Source organism: Cavia porcellus, unplaced genomic scaffold (assembly GCF_034190915.1).
Source record: "Cavia porcellus strain 051 isolate PalLab524CR breed Dunkin Hartley unplaced genomic scaffold, mCavPor4.1 scaffold_31, whole genome shotgun sequence".
NCBI lineage: Eukaryota > Metazoa > Chordata > Mammalia > Rodentia > Caviidae > Cavia > Cavia porcellus.
The window spans coordinates 43,834,302-43,859,422 of NW_026947514.1; the positions used below are offsets into that span (position 1 = coordinate 43,834,302).

Genomic DNA, 25,121 nt, shown 5'->3' on the forward strand with positions numbered 1-25,121 from the left:
AGAAGAACTTCTTCATTCCTTTTTTTAATGAACTACTTGTTCCTAAAAACGATAGGGTACGCTGTGCTGCCCAGAGTAGCCCCCATCTCCTAGGCTCAGGTGATCCTCCTGCCTCAGCCTTCTGAGTAGCTGGGACTAGAGAAGTAAGCTGCCACACCCAGCTACACCTAGTCCTCGTCTTTGTATACGAAGCATTATAAAATTACTTTTACTTCCCTTGCCCCACCCCAGCAGACGCTGGGCGCCTGAATTAACAGAACAATGGAGAGAGCTAATGCTCATCCTCTCACTGCCCTGCTCTCTGGCCAGTGGAACTTTTACTGGTCTTCCACACCTTCATCCAAGTGTAGAACTAGCAAGAGTGAGCACCCCTGTAGCTCACTCCATCCTTTAATTTTGAAGACAGGGCTGCACTGAGCAGACCTGGGCCAGCGGGAAGGTGTCCGTCCTCTGGGCCTGGCCAGGGTCAACCTGTGTCACAAACACTCCTGGCTCACCCACTACGGCTGCAGCCCGTCTCCTCCTCCTCCCTACCCAAATGCCCAGCACGCAGTACCTCCCATGGAGTCCGACAGTAGCAGCAAGGGGCTCTGCCTTTCCAGAACCACCTGAGTAATACCCAGTTCACCCTACCGCAAAGTGGACAGGGCGCTGACCTACGTGTGTGGTGAAAGAGGACAGTCTCCTTGTGCCACCAGCCTCACCCTTAGCACCAAGCAACTCAGAAGATTCACAGCTTGTTACTTTTAGTATTTTAAAATCACAGGGTAAGCCTGAGATGGTAGCTATAGGAAAAGGAAATTTCAGTAACTTCAGAGAAGACAGAAGACAGGCCTTCAAGGAATGAGCCTATTCTATTCCAGCCTAGCTTTATTCTCTCAGTATCTTTTTCTGTCAGAAAGTATTCTTTTTGTAGGAGCCTACAATCATTTGATAGCCATTGAACATCCATAATCATACATCACCTGTATCCTGCTGCAATTACCAATGAAACAATACTATTACAGAGCAATAGCAAAAAGGTATAATCACCTTTCCTGATATTAGCAAAATAATGTATTTTCTAGCACCTTGACCCAGAAAATAAAAAACTATGGAATAAAGGAAGGATAGTTGTGTCCTCGGCTGTATCTGCAATGATGAGCACAGTGCTTGGCAACCACCAGGACCCAGTAAGTATTTATTACACTCATGGAGTGATGGAGGGAGGAAGTGGCGGGTGGAGGGAGGGATGGAGAGATACATGGATGGAGAGAGGGAGGGAGGAAGAGAGATGCAAGAAGGGATGGAGGGACAGATGGAGGGATGGCAGGACAGAGGGAGGGAGGGATTAACAATAGGACAGGTAGTTTTTTTTAAACCTAGATCCAAGGAAATGTAAAGTAACATCTAACAAACAGAAACACATTCCCCTGAATAATCTCACAAGCACAAAGGCAACACATAAAACCAACAGGTGTCAAGCAAACCAGAGTTCTATGTATTCGTCTTCTATTCATTCAAACTGAAAAAGTGAAGCCAATTACTCAACCAGTTACACCTAAGAGAAACAGCGATGTTGTAAACACTTCTGAACACAAAGGGCAGTGCCATGTCACAAACTTTCTGTGTTGGGAGCCGCAGCCCCGAGCCCGGTCGCCTCACTTGGCGGACGTGAGGCCTGTAGTAAAGAGTAAAGCCTGAGGTAGATTACCCCTCCCATCGAGCACGTTAGTTTCCTGCTTACCGCGTAAGCAACCCGCTCAACAATATAGTCTGCCTGGCAACTGATGATGTTAGCCAATCAGCTTGCCTTGCTTACTTTAACATGATTGGACACTGTATCCATATATATACTGGTGCCACCCCTGGGGGGGAAGGAGAAGCCCGGAAGTAGAAGCCCAAAAGGAGCCGCGGGGAGCGGACCAAAGGAGGCTTCGGCTGGGAGTGATCCCAGGGCAGGCTGTACGGAGAAGGAAAATAAAAGAAAAGGTTGTCCACTGCCAGACTTTGTCGTGTGTCCTTCCTGCCGGCCGGGAGCGACATCGACATTTCTGCAAATGCAGCTGTGCCAAAAACAGCAACAGGATCTCTGGCCTGAAATCTAAACATAAAGAAAAATGTGTCCAAATAGCACTAAGGGGTTATAAAGCATATTGAGTAATGTTCTCCTGAATTTTGCAACTTTGTTTTAAAAAGCCCCAAATTTTTATCTGAACGTCAGACAGGCATCTTGGTCAAGGTAAACACCACACACACACACACAATTCTTTATGAAGATGGCACAGATAAGAAAAAGTAAGCCTCTGAAATTAAGTACTTCTCTTGGTTCACCCTAATCACAGAAACACTTTGTACATCAACAGCCAGGGACAGTGCTCAGAGACCTCAGGTTGGCTCTGTCCCAAGAGTCCCTCAAATAACTTCAAACCAGGGAGGGATGGTTTGGAAGCGCAGCCAAGGAGCTCCTTGCAGTCCTGCCATTGAGAATGGAAAGCGACTCTTCAGAACTTCTCCCAGCTCAGTTTCCTAGCTCTAAACAGCAATACTGACACCAATGTATCCAGAGGCTCAGGAATGACAGTTTCTTAGTAATCACCTCTCCTGACAGACAAAACTTCACCACCACATTGGACTATCCCCACCCCCCAAGTACGCATGTGATGTTCATCTTATAGATGCCTTTCCTCTGGTTGAGCCAACATCTCCTTGAAGGCTTTGGATTTCACTGAACGCAGGACACACAGTCAGGCACCAACCAAAGCTCATGGTCACCCCCTGATCACAATCTGACCTGCGCATCTTCTGGTGCTCTTGATGGCGTGTCCACCATTAGGAATTCCAGCTCCCAGCAAGAGCGCAAAACATGACTTAGGCATCAGTGGAAACAGCTCAGCATGCAGCAGGGACTGGACATGGCTCCAAGTCAGCCTGCTGTGCTTGAGGCCAACTGAAACTTAAAAACGAGAACTGCAAACCATCAAATGCCAACATCAGGTAACACTGCCACAACGGCTAAGAGCTGCTTGACGATGTGAGGTGCTAACGCCCAGAGCTCACACTGGGAATGTCTGCTGCTAGTGGCAAGGAGGAAACGCTGTATAGACAGTAGCCTCTCTAAGCCACACATCTGTCTGGACTCTCTCAAACAAGATCTCCCTACTGCCTTGCAGCCCTCAACACTGCACTTCCAAGGCTTTTCCACCAACAAAGCAAGCAAATTCGCACCTTCATCTTTCCTGCAGAGTACTTAGCTTACCAAGTATAACTGCCTCAGGAACTCAAACAGAATCACAGTAGATTCTGAGTTTGTTCAAACCCAGAATTTTGCCTCTCAATATCAGAACTGTGTTCTTTATTCATCACAAACATTTCTGCCCAAGGTTCCAAAAATCAAGTTTTCATTTTCCTCATGTCTAGGCTGCTGCCAAGCTCATTCGTTGTTTTGTAGCAGAAAATGCCACCACCACCACCCCCTGCCGTCCCAGTCAGGACACTTCAGTTTCTTAGTTGCCCAGGAGCCTTAGTGCTCCTGTTTCATGGAAACGGCTGGTCACTGTGATGCACACTGTATAAACCAACCCCCAATTGACGAGCCATTCGGCCTCTCTATTTCCTGTTTGCTTATCCCATGTGAGCCCTAGATCACCAGAGATCAGGGCCTGATATTCTGGGAATGATCCCAATCAGTGCCCGTGGATGTAAATAAATCTGCCTCCCAATCCTGGTATAATTTTGGTGTTTCTGGTCACCATCGCAGTTTCACAGCCAGGTCCCAACGATGGTGCTCAGTCTGTCCAACTGCATTGCCTTCACAGCTGAGGCCCCTCCCAAGCTCCAGAGGACAGACAAGTGGTTAGCATCTCAGGGCTGTCACTGGTCACAGAAGAAAGAACCCCTGAGAATGTGTGGTCCCAACAGCGGGGTCAACACAGCAATGTGTGTTCCCTAACATGTCCCATTCTGCCTGAATCCACAGCGGAGCCTTGAACTGCAAGGATGACTCTGAATCTTCATTTATCACATGGGTACTCATTAGTTTCACATGAGGAATCGCCCTGTTCAGCCCCTTGTATTCTTAAGTTTTAAACTAAATCTGAAGTAAACATGTGTGTGTGTGTGTGTGTGTGTGTGTGTGTGAGAGAGAGAGAGAGAGAGAGAGAGAGAGAGAGAGAGAGAGAAAGTAGAAATTATCATAAAAAGATGCCACAGCTTCTGAGGGCCTGAGTGGAGTATGCCAGTCTCTGTCGCTCTCCCTCCTGAAGGCAGGGCTTTAACACACCCCAGAGACAGCTTTCTAAAAGGAGGACTCCAACTGCTGCATGGGAACCTCCTAAACCATCATCAAAAGTCGCTGCCACAAAACGGTTTCCATGCATGAACACGACTGGAGTGCTAGGGATGTGCTGCTTTTATTTCCACCTTAAAATAACAACAAACAAAAAATAAACTTGAGCCTCAGACAAAATGTTAAATAATAAAATCCATAAAAGGAAAAAGAAAAAAACAAACCGAATTTAGAATATGAAGCGATTCTCCAGTAGATGGCCCTCCAAGATCAGAAGGTGCTGAAGAACCTCTCAAGTTTCTGAAACAGCTATCATGGAATATCCCTGCTACGACATTTTCAGAGTGTAACATCAGACAATCAAGAGAAGATATATTCTCACGTGTGCATATATGTCCTACAAGGCTTAACAGCAGAAATTTTAACAACACAAATAAGACATTCATATACTGCATACACATTCTTTTTACTAAGCTTCATAATGTAACGAACCCGAGAACCCGCCACTCCTTTAACACTAGAATGCAGTTGCTTGTGTACCTGTCTGTATGCTCCGCTCTCTTAACCTCCTTCTAAGGGCACCCCGATGCCAAACAAAATTACTGAATATGCTGAGACTGCCAAATTTTCCCTATGTATATTTTGCTAAACAGTACTGAGTCACTGTCTCACCAGTCATTTAAAAAGGTTTTAAGCTGAAAGAAAAAACATATATATGTATATGTATATGTATATAAAAAAGTTAAGACAGTTATAAAAAAAGACTTTGAAAAGTTATCCTGATTACACCTTCTTACTGTAGACCCTATTACCCTTATTTTAGTTTTGTTTCTCTGTGTTACAAATGATTATACTTTACACAGAGTTTTTATGATTTATGTACCTGTCTGTCAATCTATTTGGTCACAGTTTTCATATCTCAGCCCTTTCTTCTGTTATTTTTTTCCTTAAATGCATCCTTCTGAAGTTTCTGTTTTAAAATCTGTTGTTAGTAATTCTGCTTTATTTGTAAAATGCAGAGGGAACGTAATTCCAGGTTATCAGTTAATGTCTCTTAGGACTTTGAAGACATTCTTCTTCTGTCTTGCTTCCATTATTGCTGCTGTGAAGTCTGCCCTCCACGTAACACTGTTTCTCTGTAGATAATCTTTCCTTTTCCTCTGGACCTGTTGTCTTTTTTTAGACTTTTTTTACTTGTTTATATTTATGATTTCATCTTTTATTTCCTTAAACCCTTTATACAGGGTTGTTTCTTATTCTGCACCTGATAGTGTCAGTACCTAAGGTCCTGGGTTAAAAAAAAAAATAGACCGATCAAGTCTCTTTTACTGCTGACTCTCAGTCACTGAGTTCTTTCCCGGCTACTCTGTTGAAATTTTGTTATATTTCATATTTGTTTGATTTTAATCCATGGGAAACTGGGGGTCTCTAGAGGACAATTTTTTGGGGGGAGTGGGAGAAGAATTATATTTTCTTCTCCAAGACCAACTAGAGAACATAGTCCTTGGTAATGTTTAGGACTACTTGTAATCTCATCTGTACCTTAATGTACCGTATATGTTTTCTGCAAGATTTAGTCATTTTCTACACTAGAACCCATTAAGGTTTTCTGTGTGAAGTGTTTGGTTTTTTGGTTTTGTTTGCAGAGCTAGGGACCGAATTGTGCACACTAGAAAAGTGCTCTACCACTAAGCCACGTGCCTAGCCCTGAAATAATGTCCTTCTCAAATACAGCTACATTATCTTCACTTGAAGTGAGTCCAACAAGCTGAACAAGAGCTTTTACTTGCCTCCCAAATTCTACTTTCAAATTCTTCAATTTCAAATACTCATAGGAGCACCTGGAATCTGGGGTATATATTAAAATTAGATAAAATCTCAATGATAGTATTTATTAATTTTACCTTCTTTAAACAATTCTGTTAATTTCTTCAGTTCTCTTTTTTAAATGCACCATGAATTTTTAAATTTCTCATTATACCATTTTCTTGAAAAATTTTACTATATTTCAAACTTCCTTTCCATTAACCAATAACTACAATAATTTAAAATTTCCCCCAGTCTTGGCTTAATATTTAAAATGTAAATTAATGAGAAAATAAAAAGGCATGAGGTAGTATAATCCTTCCAGTTCAACACACTGCAAAATGTTTTAGACTCACTCTCCATTTCAGATGTAAATATCTTCCTCATTTCATTTATCATTACTTTCTTTTTATTAAGGGTTTTATGCTTGGCAATGTCCTCTCCTCTATCCAACTAAGAAGCTGAAGAGACCAGCCTATGAAACTATGCCGGACATATAGCTCGTAACGTAATCCCATTTCAGCCCTGACCCTATGTAACTAGTATGTTCTCCATTATCTTCTGTAAGTCCTGCCCCAGTTAAATTGAGTCACTCTAATGAACAAAGACTAAAGCAATCCTAAATTCTAGAGTCTGACCGTCTCATTAAACAACTCACTTTGGACTTAGATAATGGCCTGTTACATATTTCCCTCTGGAAAGTGAGACTATAGCAATGTTATTCTGTGTCTCAAGGGAACTACAGTAAAAACATAAAAGCCACAACAATATTGTATCTATGAATTCTGTGCCATTCAGAGTAAAGTCTTCCTTTTTAGTACCTTAGTAGTCCTGAAGGACTGTTTTAATAAATATATGAAACGTGTACATAAAGATCAACAAACACTCAAAAGACAAATTATAGATTGGTCAGATTGACTGTTGATTTTGCAAAAATATGTATACAAGTAGATTTCCCCTTCAAGATATAAAACATGACTCAACCTAACCAAAACAAAGTTAACACAGTAATTTGTTTATCACAGCTGTGTGCCTGTGGCCCCTTGAAAGCAGAAATTTTGTCTTACTCATCTTTGTATAAAGAGGAGGCTTTCTGAGGGCCTTGAGGGTCAAGCACTGTGCTTTGCAAAAAATAACTGCTCAGGATGTGTTAACTGGACAAAAGTTAACTAAACTGCTTTATCTTCCTCTTTAAAATAAATATCAATGCCTTTATAAGGCTTGAATACAATTTTATTAACTTACAATAAATATATCTCAAATGAGTAATCTGAACATTTTAAGGAAAAATCCATCTTTATGCTTTTGTTACAAGGGGGAAGGGTTGGAGGGACAGCGGGAAAATGGTCCTTGTGCAATTTGACTCCCGTTTCCAGAGGGTATCCCTTGACACCCTGCTTCCCTCTGTCCATTCTTCCCTCTCTCGCTTCTCAGGGTGGCTTTAAAGAATTATTTAAGTTTACTGAGTCCCTCTTACCTAACTGACTGCAGATGTTGGTATGAAACCCTATGAAAAGGAAGTGAAATAATGTACAACAGACCCAAGAAATCTGAGCTGTTACAGAATTTCTAACAGGCTGTCATTGGGAAATACTGCTTCGTTCACATAAAAAGTGTTTAATTTCAGACCCAAATAGGCACAAGATGGGAACAACAGCAACAACAAACAAGGCAAAGTCAAATAAAAGGCAAGATGGTCACAGAATCAGACCCTTAATTATTTGTCACTGGGGACCCAACACCCGGCTCTGATGACATGCTCTTCCACACAAAACCAAGCAGAAAGATAGGACCACAGAATCCAGCAGAGCACTCGCAGACTGATGGCCAACGTCTGAGAAGGCAGATCCATTTTGAGTGTGCATAGTAATAAAAATAAAACAGAATGTATCCCCAACACCTAACAAGTCAGAGTCAGAAGGCTTGGTTCATCTGGGGAAAACGCTGACACCTTGCTTCCCTGCACTGCAGTTCTCCTCCTGACAAGAATCTGGGTAGTTTGTGTGGGTGTGCAGGGTGCCCTCCACTGTGGCACAGCACCACGCCCCACCATCTGCTCAGTGACCTGATCTCCCTGGCCTCAGACCCAGGAGTGCCTGGAGAGGAGGGCTTTCATCCTAACACTGATAAAGGAAGTGAGGTCATCAATTATAAAACTAAGTCTTGCTGTATATTTACTCCATGTCTGAAAGTCTGCTAAGAACATGACATACAAGATCACACCTAACCTCACAAGATGCCAAGAGGTAGAAACAATGTCTCTGCCTCACAGATGTGAAAACTGAGGTCCAAAGACATGAAGTAATTTGGTCAGTATTTAATGCTCTTTCAAGATGGAGCCAGGACTTAAGTTCAGGTGTTCCCAGTTGAAACTAGGTGCCAAGCTACTTTCCTGTAGACTCCCCTAGCCATTCTTGTTAGCTGGGTGGACTAGAAACTTCACAGAGAAAACTGAGCTGGACTATTTCTTTCCCTTCCTGCCCTCTCACTTTTAACTCCAGTGCCCTCTGTTTCTGGAGCAGTGCAGACCTGAGTATTACCTTCTACTGAATGTGATAGAATGACCCTATTATCATATAGGCATATCTTCTTGCGTGATGAGAACAGTGCTGCACTGCCTAGAAATAAATTGGCCTCTGGCAGGGATGGAATTTCCTCTGCCAATAGGATACACAAGGTATGAATCACGAAAGCCACCAGACTATCATCTACCTGGGGAATAAAAGTGTGTCCTTCAATCTGGAAAAAGGACAGATTGGGGCATCACTACATGATGGTCAGTGCTGGGGAAAACCTATACTTGGTCTTGTTTGAATTCTCCAGGCAGATGCAAAAATGGGAAGAGGGAAATAAGAAAGAAGCCGGGTACAGTGCTGCATGCCTGTCATTTCAGCACTTGGGAGGCTGAGACAGGAGGATGGTTGCAAGTTCAAAACCAGCCTGGGTTACAAAGTGAGCTCAAGGCCAGCCTGAAGTGCATGAGAACTTGTCTCAAAAAAACTAAAAAATTAAAGGAAAAAAAAAGAACATGCTTCAATTCTGCATAAGATACAAGCAAGAGCTGGGATGTCAGAAGGCCTAGAAAAACACTAGAAGTGTTCCAGTGCTTTGGGAACATAATACTAAAAAACAAACAAGCACATAAACCTTCTCTGACAGAGTATAGAATGAGTCAGAACCTGGAGGCCCGTTAGCTGAGGTCTAAGGAGAGAATAATGTGTCCCAGTAAGTCTAATTCATTCTACACATCTTTTCCTTTCTTGGTCTGCTTCTGTGTTCTCTTCGGTTTGACCAAGGCTTTTTTGTTGTTTTTGTTTTTAATTTCCACTAATTTCAGTTGAAACAGGGGAGTCTTCATCTATGCCACTTTTAGTGGAAAACTGCAGGTTTGGCAGAGCAGGGAGGCCAGTGGGGAAGGAATTCCAAGGGAGATCTGTGCTGCCTCACCCAGCCCCACCGCACCCCAGGGGCCTGCTTGTGCTAAAGCCTGGCGGCTTTCAAGGGGCTGTGAGGAAGTCTCCAGATGCATTCTGTCTGGAATTCCCAAACAGTGTAGAAGGGGGCCGTTGGCTGGAAAAGAATAGGCACTGCTAAGCATACACCGAATCCGTGTAAATCTCTCAAAGTTAATGTTTCAGAATGTGGTTGATGTTTTAAATCCTACAGGCCATTTAAATTGGTGCACTGCATTTTCTTTCTTACCTTTTCTCTACGGCTATGCCTGTGTTTAAATGGTGAGAGGCATGTGATGCCAAAACAAGTTCATGGTTATAAATCGGCTGGCCACACTGCAAGAGACATTATCTCATGAAAGTCTGCACATCTTTAAGCTTTGTTATAGCATGTGCTACCATGTAATAAAATGTCTGTTCATAATAGTAAAAAATACTTACATATCTGTCCCTGTATTAAAAAGTCATGTCTTGAAAAATACATTAATTTTCTGCAAATATCTAAAATACCTTAGAAATCTCTGCAACCCATTTTGTATTTCCAAGCTACATGCTTGCTTCAACAACTGCACAAAACCTCACACACAGCCATCCCGCCTGTGCAGTCTCCAGGGCTCTCCACCCCAGCACAGCCCAGATTAGTGATCGTTGGCTCAGGATTTAGCATCCCCTGGACAGAAGCACAGCACAGCTCCCAACAAATCAGAGGCCACTTGGCTTAAAGCTGAGTATCTGGACACCTTTCGTACATTAAAAAGCAGTCACTCCTGTTACTAAAAGATATTCTAGGTGCATGGATGCATATACTTGGAACCCCAGAATTCTAGGATTGTCAGGCAGGATTGCAAGTTTGAGATTTGCCTGGGTAAGATTCTATCTCAAAATAAAAAAGTGCTGGGGAGCCAGGCATGGTAGCACATACCTGTAATCCCAGCACCTGGGAGGCTGAGGCAGAAGGATCATTGCAAATTGGAGACCAGCCTGGGCTATAAAGTGATCAAGACCAGTCTGACTTGCTTAGAGAGACCCTGTCTCAAAAACCCAAAAAAACAAAAAAAAGTATCAAAAATGGATCCTTCATTCAATCTCCAGTACCCCCCAAATACACACACATACACATTATATATCTATTATATATAATATGTATATTTATAAAGAATAACCCATCTGATAATCTAAATTGAAAAAACTTGCATGATTGTACATCTATAAAATATCACTGGTGTAGTGTGTGTTGTATTGTCACTACCTCTAGAATTTTTTATATCTTTTGGTTTATGACCTTATTTTCTAATAAATACCCATAAAATGGTGACTATATATACAAATCTATAGCGACAAATTTCACACATGCACAATCATAAATACCACCTCTGTGTTTCTCTAAGCTAGGGCTAAGTCCTCTTTCCTGATTCTCTATGTCCTTTTCATGTCATTTTTTTTGGTGATACATTTGCCCTCCACCTTACATTGTTATTTATGATTCTATCTTATGACTTCAACTAAAACAAAAAGCCACCCTGAGTTTTTCCTCACATTACCCAAATCACCAAGCAAAATCATGTTAAATACACACATAAATAAACGGACCAATAAAACCATGACATATGTGTAAAGGCTAAATCCTTTTGTCATCCTGAGCCACTGTGTATAATTTTATGAATGTCTAAGGTAGAACTAACAAAGCAATGTTTGGCTGGGCTACATAAGAAAGGCACACAAAACAGATGGAAAGATTCAAAGCTACAGCTACAGCTATTTAATTTTGATTCAACCAATAAAAGAATTCCTTTTAAGTAAGAGAGCATACCAGAAAAATCAGAGTATCAGTTGCCTGTCTTCAACAGCAGGATTCATGAGTACAACTTTATGGCAATACATCACAATGTTGATATTATTTATGTTTTTAACAGCAGAATATATTTATTGGAGGAAAGAAAGCTTCTGCCCAAGAGAGAGACAAAAGGGTCCCGTGTGCCAAGAACCCTTCCTTTTCTAGGGATTTTATAGAGCAAATTCACAAGGTGAGGTGGGACCAAGGTGGGGAAATGGGAAATCATAATATGGGTATGAGGGTGGAAAAAACTATGGCACACCCATAAGATCACAAGTATAAGTGCTTAGGTAAAACTGATTAAACTGGGATCAAATAGGGAAGGAAGGAAGTCACATAGCAAGAGGGCAACAATACAGAACAGGGGCTCTTCTTGCAGGGGGTTGGGTCAGTGGCTCCTCCTGGCTTCCCAAAGCTGATTGATACCTGTTTAGAATATCAATCTCTGATGTTTATCTCTAGGAAGTACACGGGTGCATTTGTTTTATCTTTTGTCTGAAGGTCTGGCACACATCAGAGTTTCCTATCTCTCCCATAGCTGCAAGGCAGCTTACCTTTTGCACTGGCTCCTTCGAGGACCCAGCACTATCTGACTGACTGCCTATATTTCTATCTATCTCAGCTGCCTATAACATTCCCCTCTAAAGAAGTACCCCAAACTACCCTGAGGGAGTAATGGGCAATGACTGATGTGGCTTCATCGGGCTGAAGGCGGTCACAGTTGCTGATCAACAGTCAGAGATACTCTACAGAGAGTCTTATCTAAAGGCCCTCGATGGACACCATGCATTTTCATCTTGGGTAGCTGTACAGTGTAAAGTCTGGAGGACACAAAGTAAAAGAAATAATTAAGTATGTATGGGCCAAGGAATAGCATCAACAGGATAATCATGAACACAGTCAAAGATTTCTACTAAGAGGAGATATGATGGCTTCCCATAACGAGGGTAAGGATAAGGTCCAAGAGATTTCAGGGTTTGACATGTCATTGTTTTTCCATCTAATACCTTGAAGGAGTAGCAATTGTAACTCAATGGGCACTTAGATTCCTTCACTGATGGAGCCTGATATTTTGACTTAAGTCCCCCTAGCTTTAGTTAACAATTATCTCTAAATTTTTGATGACTTATGGGAACAAGATTAACAGATTATTTGGACTAATCAAAAACTTTCTAAGTTTTTGTACATGAACAACAATATGTCCTGTATCTGTAAAAATGAGTCTCAGCATTATTTTGATTAGTTGGTAACCTGATTATAGTATTTACACAGGATTAAACCTTTCCAGGATGGGAGCTGGGCTTTTAGGCATCACTAAAAAGGAATGAGCGAAGAGAAAGTTATTCCAGTTACAACTTAAGCAAGGTATTTTTTTGGTGACTGTTTTTACTGAGGTATGAGGCCTGGAAGGAAGGTCAGAGTTGGAGAAGGACAAAGAGAACGTCAATGTCCAGCAATAGGCTGGGTTTTTCCTCTAGTCATGATTACTCAGGGCTCCTAGGTGAGATGACAATCCAGCCACAGAGAGGAGGCAGAGTGCCGCAGGGCCCTTTAGTCTTGCTGGACCAGCTGAAAAAGCCTAATCTGAGCTGTGGGGCCTCTGCCTCAGAGTGCGGTCTCACTTCTCATGGTAGCCTTTGTAGCCAGGGCATGGCTTGGGGGCCTTGAAGGCCCCCTTCTTAAGGTGGCCTGCCTTTCCACAATAGTAGCAGCTGAGCATAGTTGTTAAGTTCTTGAAACCCTAAGAATCAGGCTTAGGGTCTTTTTCTTTTTAAGGCCACAACAAAGGAAGCAGTTTGAACATAATACAATTCTGACCACTTTCCCTCATTTTTACATTATAGTTTTAGTTGTAACATCATAATTAATACATCCCTTTTCATTCCATTTTGGCTTTAGAGGGTAGGCAGGCCACGTGCACCTGTAGAAAAATATTGAATGGCTCTTTTCCAACACGTAAGGGTCAAACATCTCCCAGTGCTTAAAAATGTATTATAAAAGAATAAGAGACTTCAATTTTCAGCACCCTCAGTCTCTGTCCAATGATCTCAATGAAAGACCTCCAAATGATTTAAGGTAAAGAAATTCTCAAACTGCTAGATGTCTGGTACAAATTCGTGTTCTATAAAATTGGAGAAGGGATTTTAGGAACAATGGAGGTTAAGAGCAGAATATATTTATGGGAGGAAATAAAACTTCTGCCTGAGAGAGAGAGATACAAGGGGTCCCAAGTGGATTGCCACAATGTTGACTTTAAATACTTTTAAAATGCCATTGATCATGTGAATACTACTAGCAGATGTGTTAATAATTTGGAGTGCAAAGGACCTGACCATACTATTCCAGAGACATACAGGTACTTAAGAAGAGAGCTGACATAAATTCCAGAGAAAGCACAATGATGTCAAGACAGGACAGCAAGACAATTTCCCATATGAGTCAATCAATTGACTCAATCAATCAATTGAAAGCAGCAATTCTGCCTCACAAGCACAATGATGCACAGATGAGAACAAAGCAAGGGTGGGGTAAGACGGCGGAGCGGTGAGCAGAAGAGAAAGAGCCTCTCTGAATGTTGCCATCCAGACAGTGGAACACAGCAATGTGTGGAAGACAAGAAGGGGACGAGTCCTTTGGACCCAGAACGGATCTGAAGCATGAACTGAAGCCCGTGGAGAGTGAAGAGAAAAACTTCAACAAAGAAGGAAGTAGCCAGCAGTACCTTTTCCTTAAACTGAGATTCACTGCACAAAAGGAGTGGTTCAAACCCGTGGCCACATGGTGGCCACTAGTGACCCCAGAGGCCTCCACAGAGAGACTCAGCAGTGGAGGGCATCAGTGGACACAAGGGACGATACTAGCTGGTAGGTGAGTGCTGAAGGTTCAGTTGTCCCAGGTGAGAGAGCACTTGGCCAAGAGTCATCTTGGAGAGGGGCTAACTGAGCTCAGAACTCAGAGCTACTGCCAGTTCCATCTATTAGCTCCCACTGGGCTCAGACTCACAGAAGGCATGCTGATGGCTGCAGGCCAAATCAGTCTGCTCTCAGCCAGAAGGTGCAGACTTGCTGAGATTATCCTTTACCCTGTCAAAAAGCTACTGCTGGCTTGGGGGACTAGATCAGCACAGATTAGGACTCTGTCTCCACACTGTCCACCAGTGACAGCAGAGATAAACCTGGAAGTAGGTGCTGTCTCTCTGTCTCTCTCTCTTTCTTTCTCTCTCTCTCTCTATCTCTTTCTCTCGTTTTTTGTGATGGTGGTGGTGGTTTTGTTTTTGGTTTTTCTCCTTGTTTCATCTTGTTTTTATGAGCATGAACACAGTTTCTAGTCTCTTTGTGGCTGTGGTTCTGTTTTGTTCTTTATCTCTTCCTTCCTTCCTTCACTACAGTCTTCCTCATCAGTTTCCCAAAGGTAACGTGATCCCCCATTGTCTTCCAGCCTTAATTCTAATCTCTTCCTCTTCTTCCACTTCGCTATTTCCTCCCTAATCTATTTTAAATTTTAAACCCTGAGGGCAAAATTGACATAGGAAGGACTTATATACTTCATACAATTGTTTGGTTTGCTTTAGATTTTGTTATATAACTGTAAAGGAGATCGTAAAGTAAATTTTAAAACTTTTAAAACTTGAAAGTCTGTCACTATTTCCATAATTAGAGTGGCAAACCTTGCTAGCCTTGGTATTCCAACAACAGCTGCTGCATGGAAGATAAGTGTAATTCAGACAAAGGGGTACCTTGTTATGCTAACCATTCCAAGGTTTCAGGGAAATATCACTCAGAGACAGCTTGGCTCAGTGTAAGATGGTGATTGATGCCTCTTATTCACGCTAGCCTTTCCTACTATAAAATACAAAACCCCCAATTAACTTGCCTGAACCAAACCTGTCTAGCAACATATGACAAGACAATATGTAACCAGCTATAGAAAGTCGCCTTCTTAGTACTTCCTGGTTTTATTTTGTTTTGTTTTTGCACTTCCTGTTAATGACATACATAAGTGTTTGATTAACCACAAGGCAGGGCTGATGATATGGAACAGAGATTTCCATCAGTCCACTGGCATAATAAAGCTGCTTGCTTTCCAAGTTCTTTAGTGCTAAGTGTCTTCTATCTGGCTCAGTCCCTCTTTTCCACAACTTACCCATACATCTAGTTCACATGGTTAAAGGTGGAAAATTAGTAATTACCTCAGTTATCATTTTCTAGGCTATGTTTGATACTATTGTCATTGCTGATGATACCACTGTAGCCAAATGTAACACAGTTATTTTAAATGCCTGTTCTTCCTGGTATTCCAAGACTGAGACTGACTAAGAGTCACAGAAAATACAGTGTCACAGTGCCAAAGAACCAGGAACTGGGCCATACAGGTGGCAACTTCTCATTCCCAACAAATTGAAAAGGTAGGATCTTGCAACAGACTCGAAACACAAAAACCAACTACACCTGGAAGATCCCTCAGAGAAGTAGTCATTTTCTATGAATGCTAAATACTAGCAATAAAGCAACCTACCATAGGCAATTTACAACCATCACCCAGGAACTAAACTAAAAAAAGAGAAGAAAATGAGAAGACTCTTAGACATCTAGTTCACCAAAGGCAAACCCAGGGGGCAATGAGTTGGGACAATCCAAAAGCTACCCACCTGGCCTTTCTGAAGTGGTAACAACAAAGCAATTAAATGAGGGGCTAGCAAAAATAAAATCAGAAATAATTTCTCAAGTAACTGCAGAGATGGCATCTACAATGAAAACCATGCTTAGTGACTGTAGAGTAAGATACAGACAAAAAATAGAGGAGCTTAAGAAAATGATGGAAGCCATGAGTGCTCAGCATAGGAAAGAAATGGATCCCATAAGGCAGATTCAACCAGATATCCAGAAGAATAAAAATCCCACTGAAAATATCCACAACAGATTAAGCCAATGTGAAGACAGGATCTCAGACACAGAAAACAGGCTTGAAGTTAAATCAGGAAAAGAAAGATTTCTTAAAAACAGGGAGAGATCATGAGAAATCAACCCAGCAGCTGCTAGTTAAAACAAAGAAGATTAACTGGCATAAATAAAAAAGCAGGAGATAACACAAATGATACTGTTTAAAAAACTGTTCATAGACATCATGGCAGAAAACTTCCCAGGTAGAGAAAAAAGAATTTGACACCAGATAAGTGAGGCATATAGAACTTTAATTAGCTACGATCAAAAAAAAGTCTATTGCCAGGCATATAATAGTTGAGATTCCAGAAATTCAATACAAGAATAGAATTTTAAAAGTTATTAGGGAAAAAAAAACAAATCACCTGTAAAGGAAAGACCATCAGGATCACAGCTCATTTCTCAGCACAAACCCTCAAGTCAAAGAGAGATTAAAGTACTTCAAATTCTAAAGGAAAACAACCTTTACCGTAGATTAATATATCCCCACAAAACTATTTTTCAGAGCTGATGGAGAAATAAGATAGTTCCATGATAAAGAACATCTAAGGAAATTTATGACCACCAAATCAGAATTTCAAAATGTTTTGAAGGACATTCTAGAAAAAGATAACAAAGACTACAACTCCATGAATTCTAGCAGAAGGACTCCAGCAGGCAAGGCAAACAATTAAACAGAGGGAGGGGGGAAAAGGAAGAGCCAACAACAAGAAAATAATGTGACAAGGATAAGTCAATGCGTATCAATTATAGCAATCAATATTAATGGTCTCAGTTCACCAATCAAAAGACACAGACTCGAAGAATGGATCAAGAACCAAGATCCAACAACTTGCTACATACAAGAAAAACATTTAATTAAAAAAGAAACTCATAGACTAAAAGTCAAAGGATGGAAAACAATACTCCATGTGACAGGAACCCAGAAAAAATCAAGGGTAGCTATTCTATTTTCAGACAAGGTGAATTTCAAACCAAGACTCATTAAGATAGATAAAGAAGGTCACTATATCTTTATAAAGGGAACAATCCAAGAAGAAGAGATAAATATCATAAATAAATATGCAACAAATACCAGTGCACCCAACTACATAAAACAAATACTAACAGACATGAAAAATCAGCTGTGCCTGCCTGGCAAGCGCAAGGTCATGAGTTCGATCCCCAGTACAAAAAAAAAAAACCAAAAAACTGAACCAAACTTTTGAACAGACTGCATAGCTGTCTACAGAGTGTTCCACCCACATCAGAATACATATTCTTTTCAACTGCACATGGGATGCTCTCCAAGGCAGACTACATACTAACTCACAGAATATGCTTAAGTAAATGCCAAGGAATTGAAATTACTGCATATTATCAGACCACAGTGCAATGAAATTGGAAATCCATGGCAAAAGGAACCATAAGAACTTCATAAACATGGAAATTATATAGCACTCTCCTGAACAACCAACGGGTCACAGACGAAATTAAAGAAGAAAGTAGACAGCTTCTACAATTAAATGATAATGAAAGTACAACATACTGGAACTTAAGGGACACAATTAAAGCAGTCCTAAGAGGAAAATTTATAGCAGTAAAAACCCACATCAGGAAAACAGAGCAAGCACATATAAATAACTTAATGTTGAACCTCAAACTTCTAGAAAATGAAGAGCAGGCTAAATCAAAAGCTTATATGAGGGGTGAAAGTCTAAATTTAATTCACATTAAAATCAAAGGGCATACTCCACATATTCCCCCACCCCCCCATACAGTCCTTTAAATGTTGTTGCCACTAAAACAACAGATTATCAGGATTGAAAGCATTTCCAAGAACAAAAGTGAAAAATTGTGCCTCGTAGTAATATCATTAGCATGAACCTTAATCCATGCTGCAGTACTCCAAGGTGCAAGAGACAGCCCAGATGCACCACAGAGAACATAACTGTCAATGGTACAGTCCACACAGCTGCCACCTGAGCAAATACCACAAACCTGCTTTTTGTAATTATGGCCTCAAAATGAAGCTTTTGAGGTATTCTCTCATTCATCCATCCTAGTGGTCTTCTGAGTTGAAAAGTCCCCTGAAAACTGAGAAAATAGTAAGAAATACTCTGAATATGAGTACTTATTGGGAGATTCTTCTCTTTAGTATCCTCAGTAGAGCTTGAAAAGAACAGAAACTGTTCCTTAATACAACTCTGAATTTGTTTGAAACTGATCAATAGAAGAAAAAGACAAAGCCTATTGCCTTCAAAACTAACCATAAGGCCACCACACTACCAAACAAAAAAATAAAAACATTATCTAAATGAAGACACAATTTGTAAACATCACTTTCTCCTAAAAGTCCTATTTCACTTGTAGAGAGAGCTCACAGGAAGAGGCAGAATGAAGACCTCAGATAACACAGGGGAGAGATAACCTGTTCAACACAGGAAGTTAAGAGTCACTACAAATATAACCTAGAAGCACCCTCTGAGGATGACTGAAAACATTCATGAGTGCATATGCACACATAGGCATACACATGCACACAACACACAACACCTACATACATATGTGTGTGCACAAAACACATATATATGCACTCATATGAACACACAACACATGCACACATGTGTACGCACAACACATACATGCATGCACACACAACACATACACATGCATGTGCACACACAATACACACACATGCATTGTGTACATACATGCACACAAAGAGGCAGGAAAACAGATGTCACTGAAACAGACTAAACAAAGGGTGACAGAATAATGACAGCTTCCTACCCTATGTGTGCTGCCTAAAAGGAAAAAGATGTCAAAACCTTTTAAAACTGAATTACAGTCAAAACGTTTTTGAAAAAGTAAGGAAAAACTAGATTTTAAAGCTATACCTGATCTTACATTTAAAAAGTTAAATATGGCTTCTCTGTTGGATACAAAGAATTAAAAATTATTTTGCAGTTCAAAAAAGTAATCCTCCAGCAGTTAACTACTGTGACTCTCCCCTGTAAAGCCCATGACAAATGGGCCTTCTGAACAGGAGGAAATGGGAGTTACCCAAGATCATGACCCAGGCCTCCTCTACAGTGCACACGGAGGCCCACAGAAAGACAGCAAGGAGGAACAGCCAGACCACGCTCTCCAGATGAGAGACACCAGTGTTTCTTCTCTCGTCATGCAGGGAGCAACACACTAGCCCAGTCACCTGGGAGAGGCCAGTCACATTCGCCATCTTCCTGTCTTTACTTGCCCAGCCCCATGGTGAGCACCAACGAGTTTTTCCATTTCTGGATCGCAAGACAGGAGATACTGGGAATGGGAGGGAAGATTACCAAACAAGCATGGTAAGTAGGCACTCTACCACTCAGCTACACCCCCAAATCCTGAAGACTGATTTGGTAAAGCAGTATCTTTTTTATAGACCTATTATTACAATTTTGCAACACAGATGAATTTCTGTCTTCCATCAGAGTACAGAAAAAAATAAGTTTGATTTATTTAAAGTTCAAAGATATCATCTGTTGGTTTTGAAAGTGGAATTTCATTAAGAGGTCACTTTCTATTCCATCTGTTATTAGAATTAAAATATTTTTAGCCAGGTATATAGCTCAGCAGCATAAGAATCTACCTGGCATCACTTCTCAGCCTTTTGGCTAAGACCAAAAGCCTACCTACCGTGGATAAGGTCCTGAGTTCAATTCCTGATACCGAAAGGCAGGTACCCAAAAGACAGCCCATATATTCTTTCAAAAGCAATCATTTTAAGTTAGCATTTGGTGTTAAGAAAGACATTAATTTTCAATAAGAAAAGAAAATCAGCCTATAGAATGATCTCATCCAAAAATTACTTTATATTCCTATAAATAAATAAGTACATGTATGAAAATCTCCACTATCCTGTTTTAAATAAAATATTAGAACATGTTTGATATTGGTATTTCAATGATGCCAAATACAGACCTAGTAGTTACACATGTAATAATGTACAATGCAACTTTATCATCTGAAGACATATTTCTCTAAAAAAGATCACAAATAGACCTAACGTATTTCAGGCAAGGTGAAAGAGAAGCCATTATCCCTTCCAAAACAGAACTGCACCTTTGTTGACAAAGTCAAAGACTTCCTGAAATAGGCGCAAGGTAACACACACCTACAAGGGCAGGCTTCCCTCAGTGACCACAAAGGGGAAAAGCACGTAAACAACTCCCCTTCCTCCAGCTCCTGCACTCAGCAGGATGCTCCAGAGTCTGAGCTCTGCCTTCAGGGCCGGCTGACAAACTGGAAACAAGACGGCCTGTCCTGTGTTGCACTGTGGCCCCCAAAGATCCTAACCAGCAAAACCTGTGACTGTGGTCTACAGGAAACAGACCCTCAGCAAATGCAGCAAAGTTAAACGAGCCCCTGGGGTGGGCTCCCATCCAGTGACAACGTCCTCAGAACATGAAGGAAGCTTGGACACCGAGACACAGAGGACAGACAGCCAGTAAGGAGACTGGGATGGGATTGCTGCTCACTGAGGAAGGTCTACGGGTGCTAGGACTAAGCCTACCTAGTGGCTTTGGAGAGAGGATGGCCCTGCCTATACTTGACTTGGAATTCCTAGGTTCTGGGACTGTACAGAAATAAACTGTCATTTTAAACCACTAGTTTGCAGTATTTCATTATAGCAACCCTGAGAAACTTAGTCACCATGTTGGAGAGATATAATAGAGGAGGCGAAAGGTCAGGGTGCTAGGAGATGGGACTTTGTATACTAACTTGCAGTTTATTATCTCTTAAAGGACACTGGCTTCAGAAATTCCCATACAGTCACTCTATCCTCATGTACCCAGTGTCTAGTGAGAGCAGGCCCCTTGCTATAATGCACTGAGAAGAAGACCTCGTTCTCTGGAGCAGTGCCACTGCTCCCAGTGGAAAGGAAGGTACTAGAAAAATAAATGCAGAGATGAATAATATAATTAAAGATACATCTTAACCCAAAAGGTTAAGTCATTTGTCAACACGTTACAGAGATTAAAACTTGACAGCTAAAGATCATCTATGCTGTACCAAGAATAAATTCTTTCTTGGCATAAGACTATGCTAAGAATGAAAATGCTTCATCTATAGGGCTGATGGTATCACTCAGTGGTAGAGCACTTGCCTGATAAGTGCAATGCCCTGGGTTCCACCCCCAGTATCACAAAAAAGTAAAGGAAAATAAAATAAATGCTTCACCCAGGTAAGGTCCCAAGTTACGCTCAGAACCCGGGCAAGGTATAAAAATAGGCACTGAACACGAAAGCCCCCAACTAAATAGGAGTTTAGTCGGCTTCTCTATTTCAATAACTGAAGCTTCTTTAGCTTTCTGAGAATTAGATGCAGCATAAAACTCATTTTAATACACTAATTAAATATAAACTGTGAGCATTGGTCTTTAGGAGAAATGATGTAGTAATCCAAAATCTTACGCCCAACAATGCAGCAGAAAGAATATTTTTAACTAAAAACATCTTTCAGAAGTATCATAATTTAGATCAAAAACTGACAAAATATACTTTCAAAAAGAAGCTGAAATTGAATTGTGCAGAAGATAAGAACTAAAATCTCAGGGCATCATAGGCACATTGGGAAAATTCTAACATTTTAATACAACTACCATCCTCCACTAAATTTCACAAGTATAGATTGTAGTATAGATTGCAAGTATAGATCGTATAGACGGTAGTTTCGCAATTGCTCATAAATACACTTCTTTCTGTGATTTGACAAGCCTTGCCAAGCAGAGCTGCTGTCTCTAGCACAGGCTGATTGAGGAACTTGCTCTTCCCAGACAGCATTGAGGGGAGCGAGCAGACAGTCACCTGAGGTACTAAACTCAAAAGCATCCCTGGGGACCAGAAGCAGAGTCAGCCTCCGGCCAGCCATCTCCATTTCTCAAGCCAGCATTCTACTGTGGGATTCCTCTCTCTGCTCTCCAAATGCCATGCTTCTTGGTGAGCACAGTGCCAGTGTTACCGTAAGAGTCTACAACAGCGTTCCCTGCACACCAAGCCCAGACCCCTTACCTGCAGGACACACGAGAGAAAAGACAGTGGTGCCTTGGTTCACAAACACTGTCATTTGCAGACAATTTGGTTTACAAACCAAATTTGACAAAAGTTTGTTCTTGTTAGCAAAGTCTGCACTGGGTGACAAACATGACCATGACCATCTTTCCTGCACCAACACAAATGTGGCCTGGCCATCTTTTCCAGAATCATGGAATGAATTAAGTTCATGAACCAAGGCACCACCATAACGGCACATCCTGTGTCTTTACTGCCCGGAACTTGAGGCTAATTTAGTGCCCCAGACCTCTCCTACGTGTCAGGGAATTTCACCTTTACCACAGACATTACAATTTGGCATGAATTTCCCACTCTTACTAAAGGGACTATCTCCAAATAGGGGAAATACTAACCCAGAGATCCTATAAGAAACATTAACTCAGCACTAACAAACAGAGCCATGTTATGAAAATGGAGAATGTGATCATTATGTATATCTAAATTGTACCAATAAACTTAACTTTAAAAAAAGAAAAGAAAATGGAACATACATTAAAACTTCCATCCAAAGAAAGCTGGTAGGAAAACTCTACTTCTCCATTTAAACCCAGCACTCCCAGTCAAGCCCAAACACTGAAAGAGTCTGCAGCACTCTTTTTAAATGCTGATGCCAGGTCTGTCCCATATCAACTTAATTCAAATCACTACCAGAAGGACTCAGGCACCAGGGCTCAGGACAAGCTCTCCAGGTCATTCCAGTGTTGGGGGTAGCTTCAAATCACTCATCTACCCCAGGGGTCTGCAAGCTGTGAAGGGTGGCGCCATAAATGCTTCAGGTTTCTGGGCCACTTAGTCTTTTATCCCACTTTAATCTGCTGCAGGAGCCCAAAAGGAGCCTTGAACAGCACATAAATGAGTGGGCGTGGCCAGGTTACCACACGGCTCAAGAAGACTAAAATTTGGAATTTTAAATAACTTCTACACATCATTCAATATTCTTTTCTTTAATATCTAAAAATGTAACCTGTGGTTTGATTTTGGGTCCTATGAAAACAAGTAGCAGACAAATGTGGCTCTCCCAGACTCCAGCAACACCTGATCTACTCTGCAGACTGAACAAACTTCTATTGAATTTTCTTGAACATTTGATCAGTGATTCCCTATCAGTCCCAGAAACCTCCCCTTCAAGGCATGGATACCTTCAGATTCGAGCTGTTCCAGGCCATAGGAGGGGGCTATGCTTGCACTGCTCCTGAATGGAAGTGTTCCCTCCGAGGAGGCCTCTGGAGCAGACGGTGCCAGGAAAGAGCCAGTCTCCTCCTCCACCATTCCAGCAGGTGTCATTGAAAAGCCCCGCACCGGTATGAACTCCTCGTTCGGCAACGTGACTGCATCCATGAAGCCTGCCAAACACAAGACAGGACATGACCCACCGACGGCCACTGCAGAGAGTGTAGACAGGTGCTTGCACTTTTCAGGCAAGAAACGACAAACGACACCCACAGCTCACATGCAGTGAGGGTGGCACACAGACCAGCTCCTCCCTCCCACATCGCAGTCACAGAACCCACAGCAAACACTTCAGCAGCCAGGAAAATATGCTGTCCTACACTGGAACCTTGCTTTTAAATTTCAGTCTCCTGCCAGGGACATAGCTCAGCAGCACAGTGCCTGCCTGGCAAGCATAAGGTCCTGAGTTCAATTCCCAGTACCAAAATTAATTGATTAATTAATTTCGATCCTCCATTGGTTGTATTAACAATGTAATGGATGTGGCAGAGTTTTATATAATGTGTTACCAAAGGTAGAAAATTTAACAAAAATATTAAAACATATCCCAATGACTACTTTGAAAAGACAAACTATGTTTCTCGAAGTAATGCCTAAGTAGGAGCCTACATCTGTACTGGTAATGTGTTTAATTTCAACACATTCAATGATATAAAACTAGGGCCACGGTACCCTAAGTCTAAGACTCTCAAACGGGAGTAGCTTGAAAATCTGGTTGATTATCAGAATAGATGGAGGTAATTTTTAAAATGTGCATTCTTATCCACACACCTCAAATATCTAAATTAGAAGCTGCTCGGCCTGAGAAGTGTTTTTACAAAAGCTCCCAGAGTTTGGCACAGTGGCACACCTCTGTCATTCCAGCTAGTCAAGAGGCTGAGGCAGTAGGACCACAAATTCAATGCCAGTTTGGACAACTTAGCAAGACCCATCTTAAAATGGGAGATAAAAGACCTTGATATGTAGCTCAGTGGTAGTGCACCACTGCCTTTATTCTTTAAAAAAAAAACCCTACCAGGACGTGGATCCATAGGATCTCCTATTCTGGTGGGTGTATAAATTATTACATCCACTTGGAAAACATGCAGTAGCTGCAGCAGTGCCCAACACCTGCAGGTCAGCACTTATACAGCTAGGACTCACTCCCAGGAGAAACTCTTGATTGTGCAATGGGAACATGCACAGGATACTCCTGGGTGTGGTAACCACAACAGCCAAAGCCAGAAAGGACCCAAATACAAAGCAGCAAGAGAGTGGATAAACACACTATGGTGAGTTTTCCTTACGCAGCAGTGAAAACAAAAGAACTACAGGATGTGGATCTCAGTTACAGAACAGTAAGTCCAAACTGTAGTCCCAAGAAGCTCATCTATGATACATTACTTCTTTGTATAATGTTAAAAACAAACTTTAAAATGTAAGAATATGAATGCAATAAAACTTTTTCAGAAGAATGGAAAAGGACCTATGGGAACAGGGTTCAGAATGCCCAGCAGCCAGGACAGGGAAGGC

General features: G+C 41.4%; 1 protein-coding gene across 4 annotated transcripts in view; it reads right to left on the reverse strand.

The window, feature by feature from the left end:
• Nucleotides 1–25,121, reverse strand: part of Armh4 (armadillo like helical domain containing 4) — a 133,844-nt gene that overhangs the window by 94,103 nt on the left and 14,620 nt on the right. For all 4 annotated transcript variants that reach the window (XM_063241531.1, XM_063241530.1, XM_063241529.1 and 1 more), the window contains exon 4: nt 23,519–23,722. In XM_063241531.1, coding sequence (XP_063097601.1) covers nt 23,519–23,722 — 204 coding nt within the window. The remainder of the gene's footprint in view (nt 1–23,518; nt 23,723–25,121) is intronic.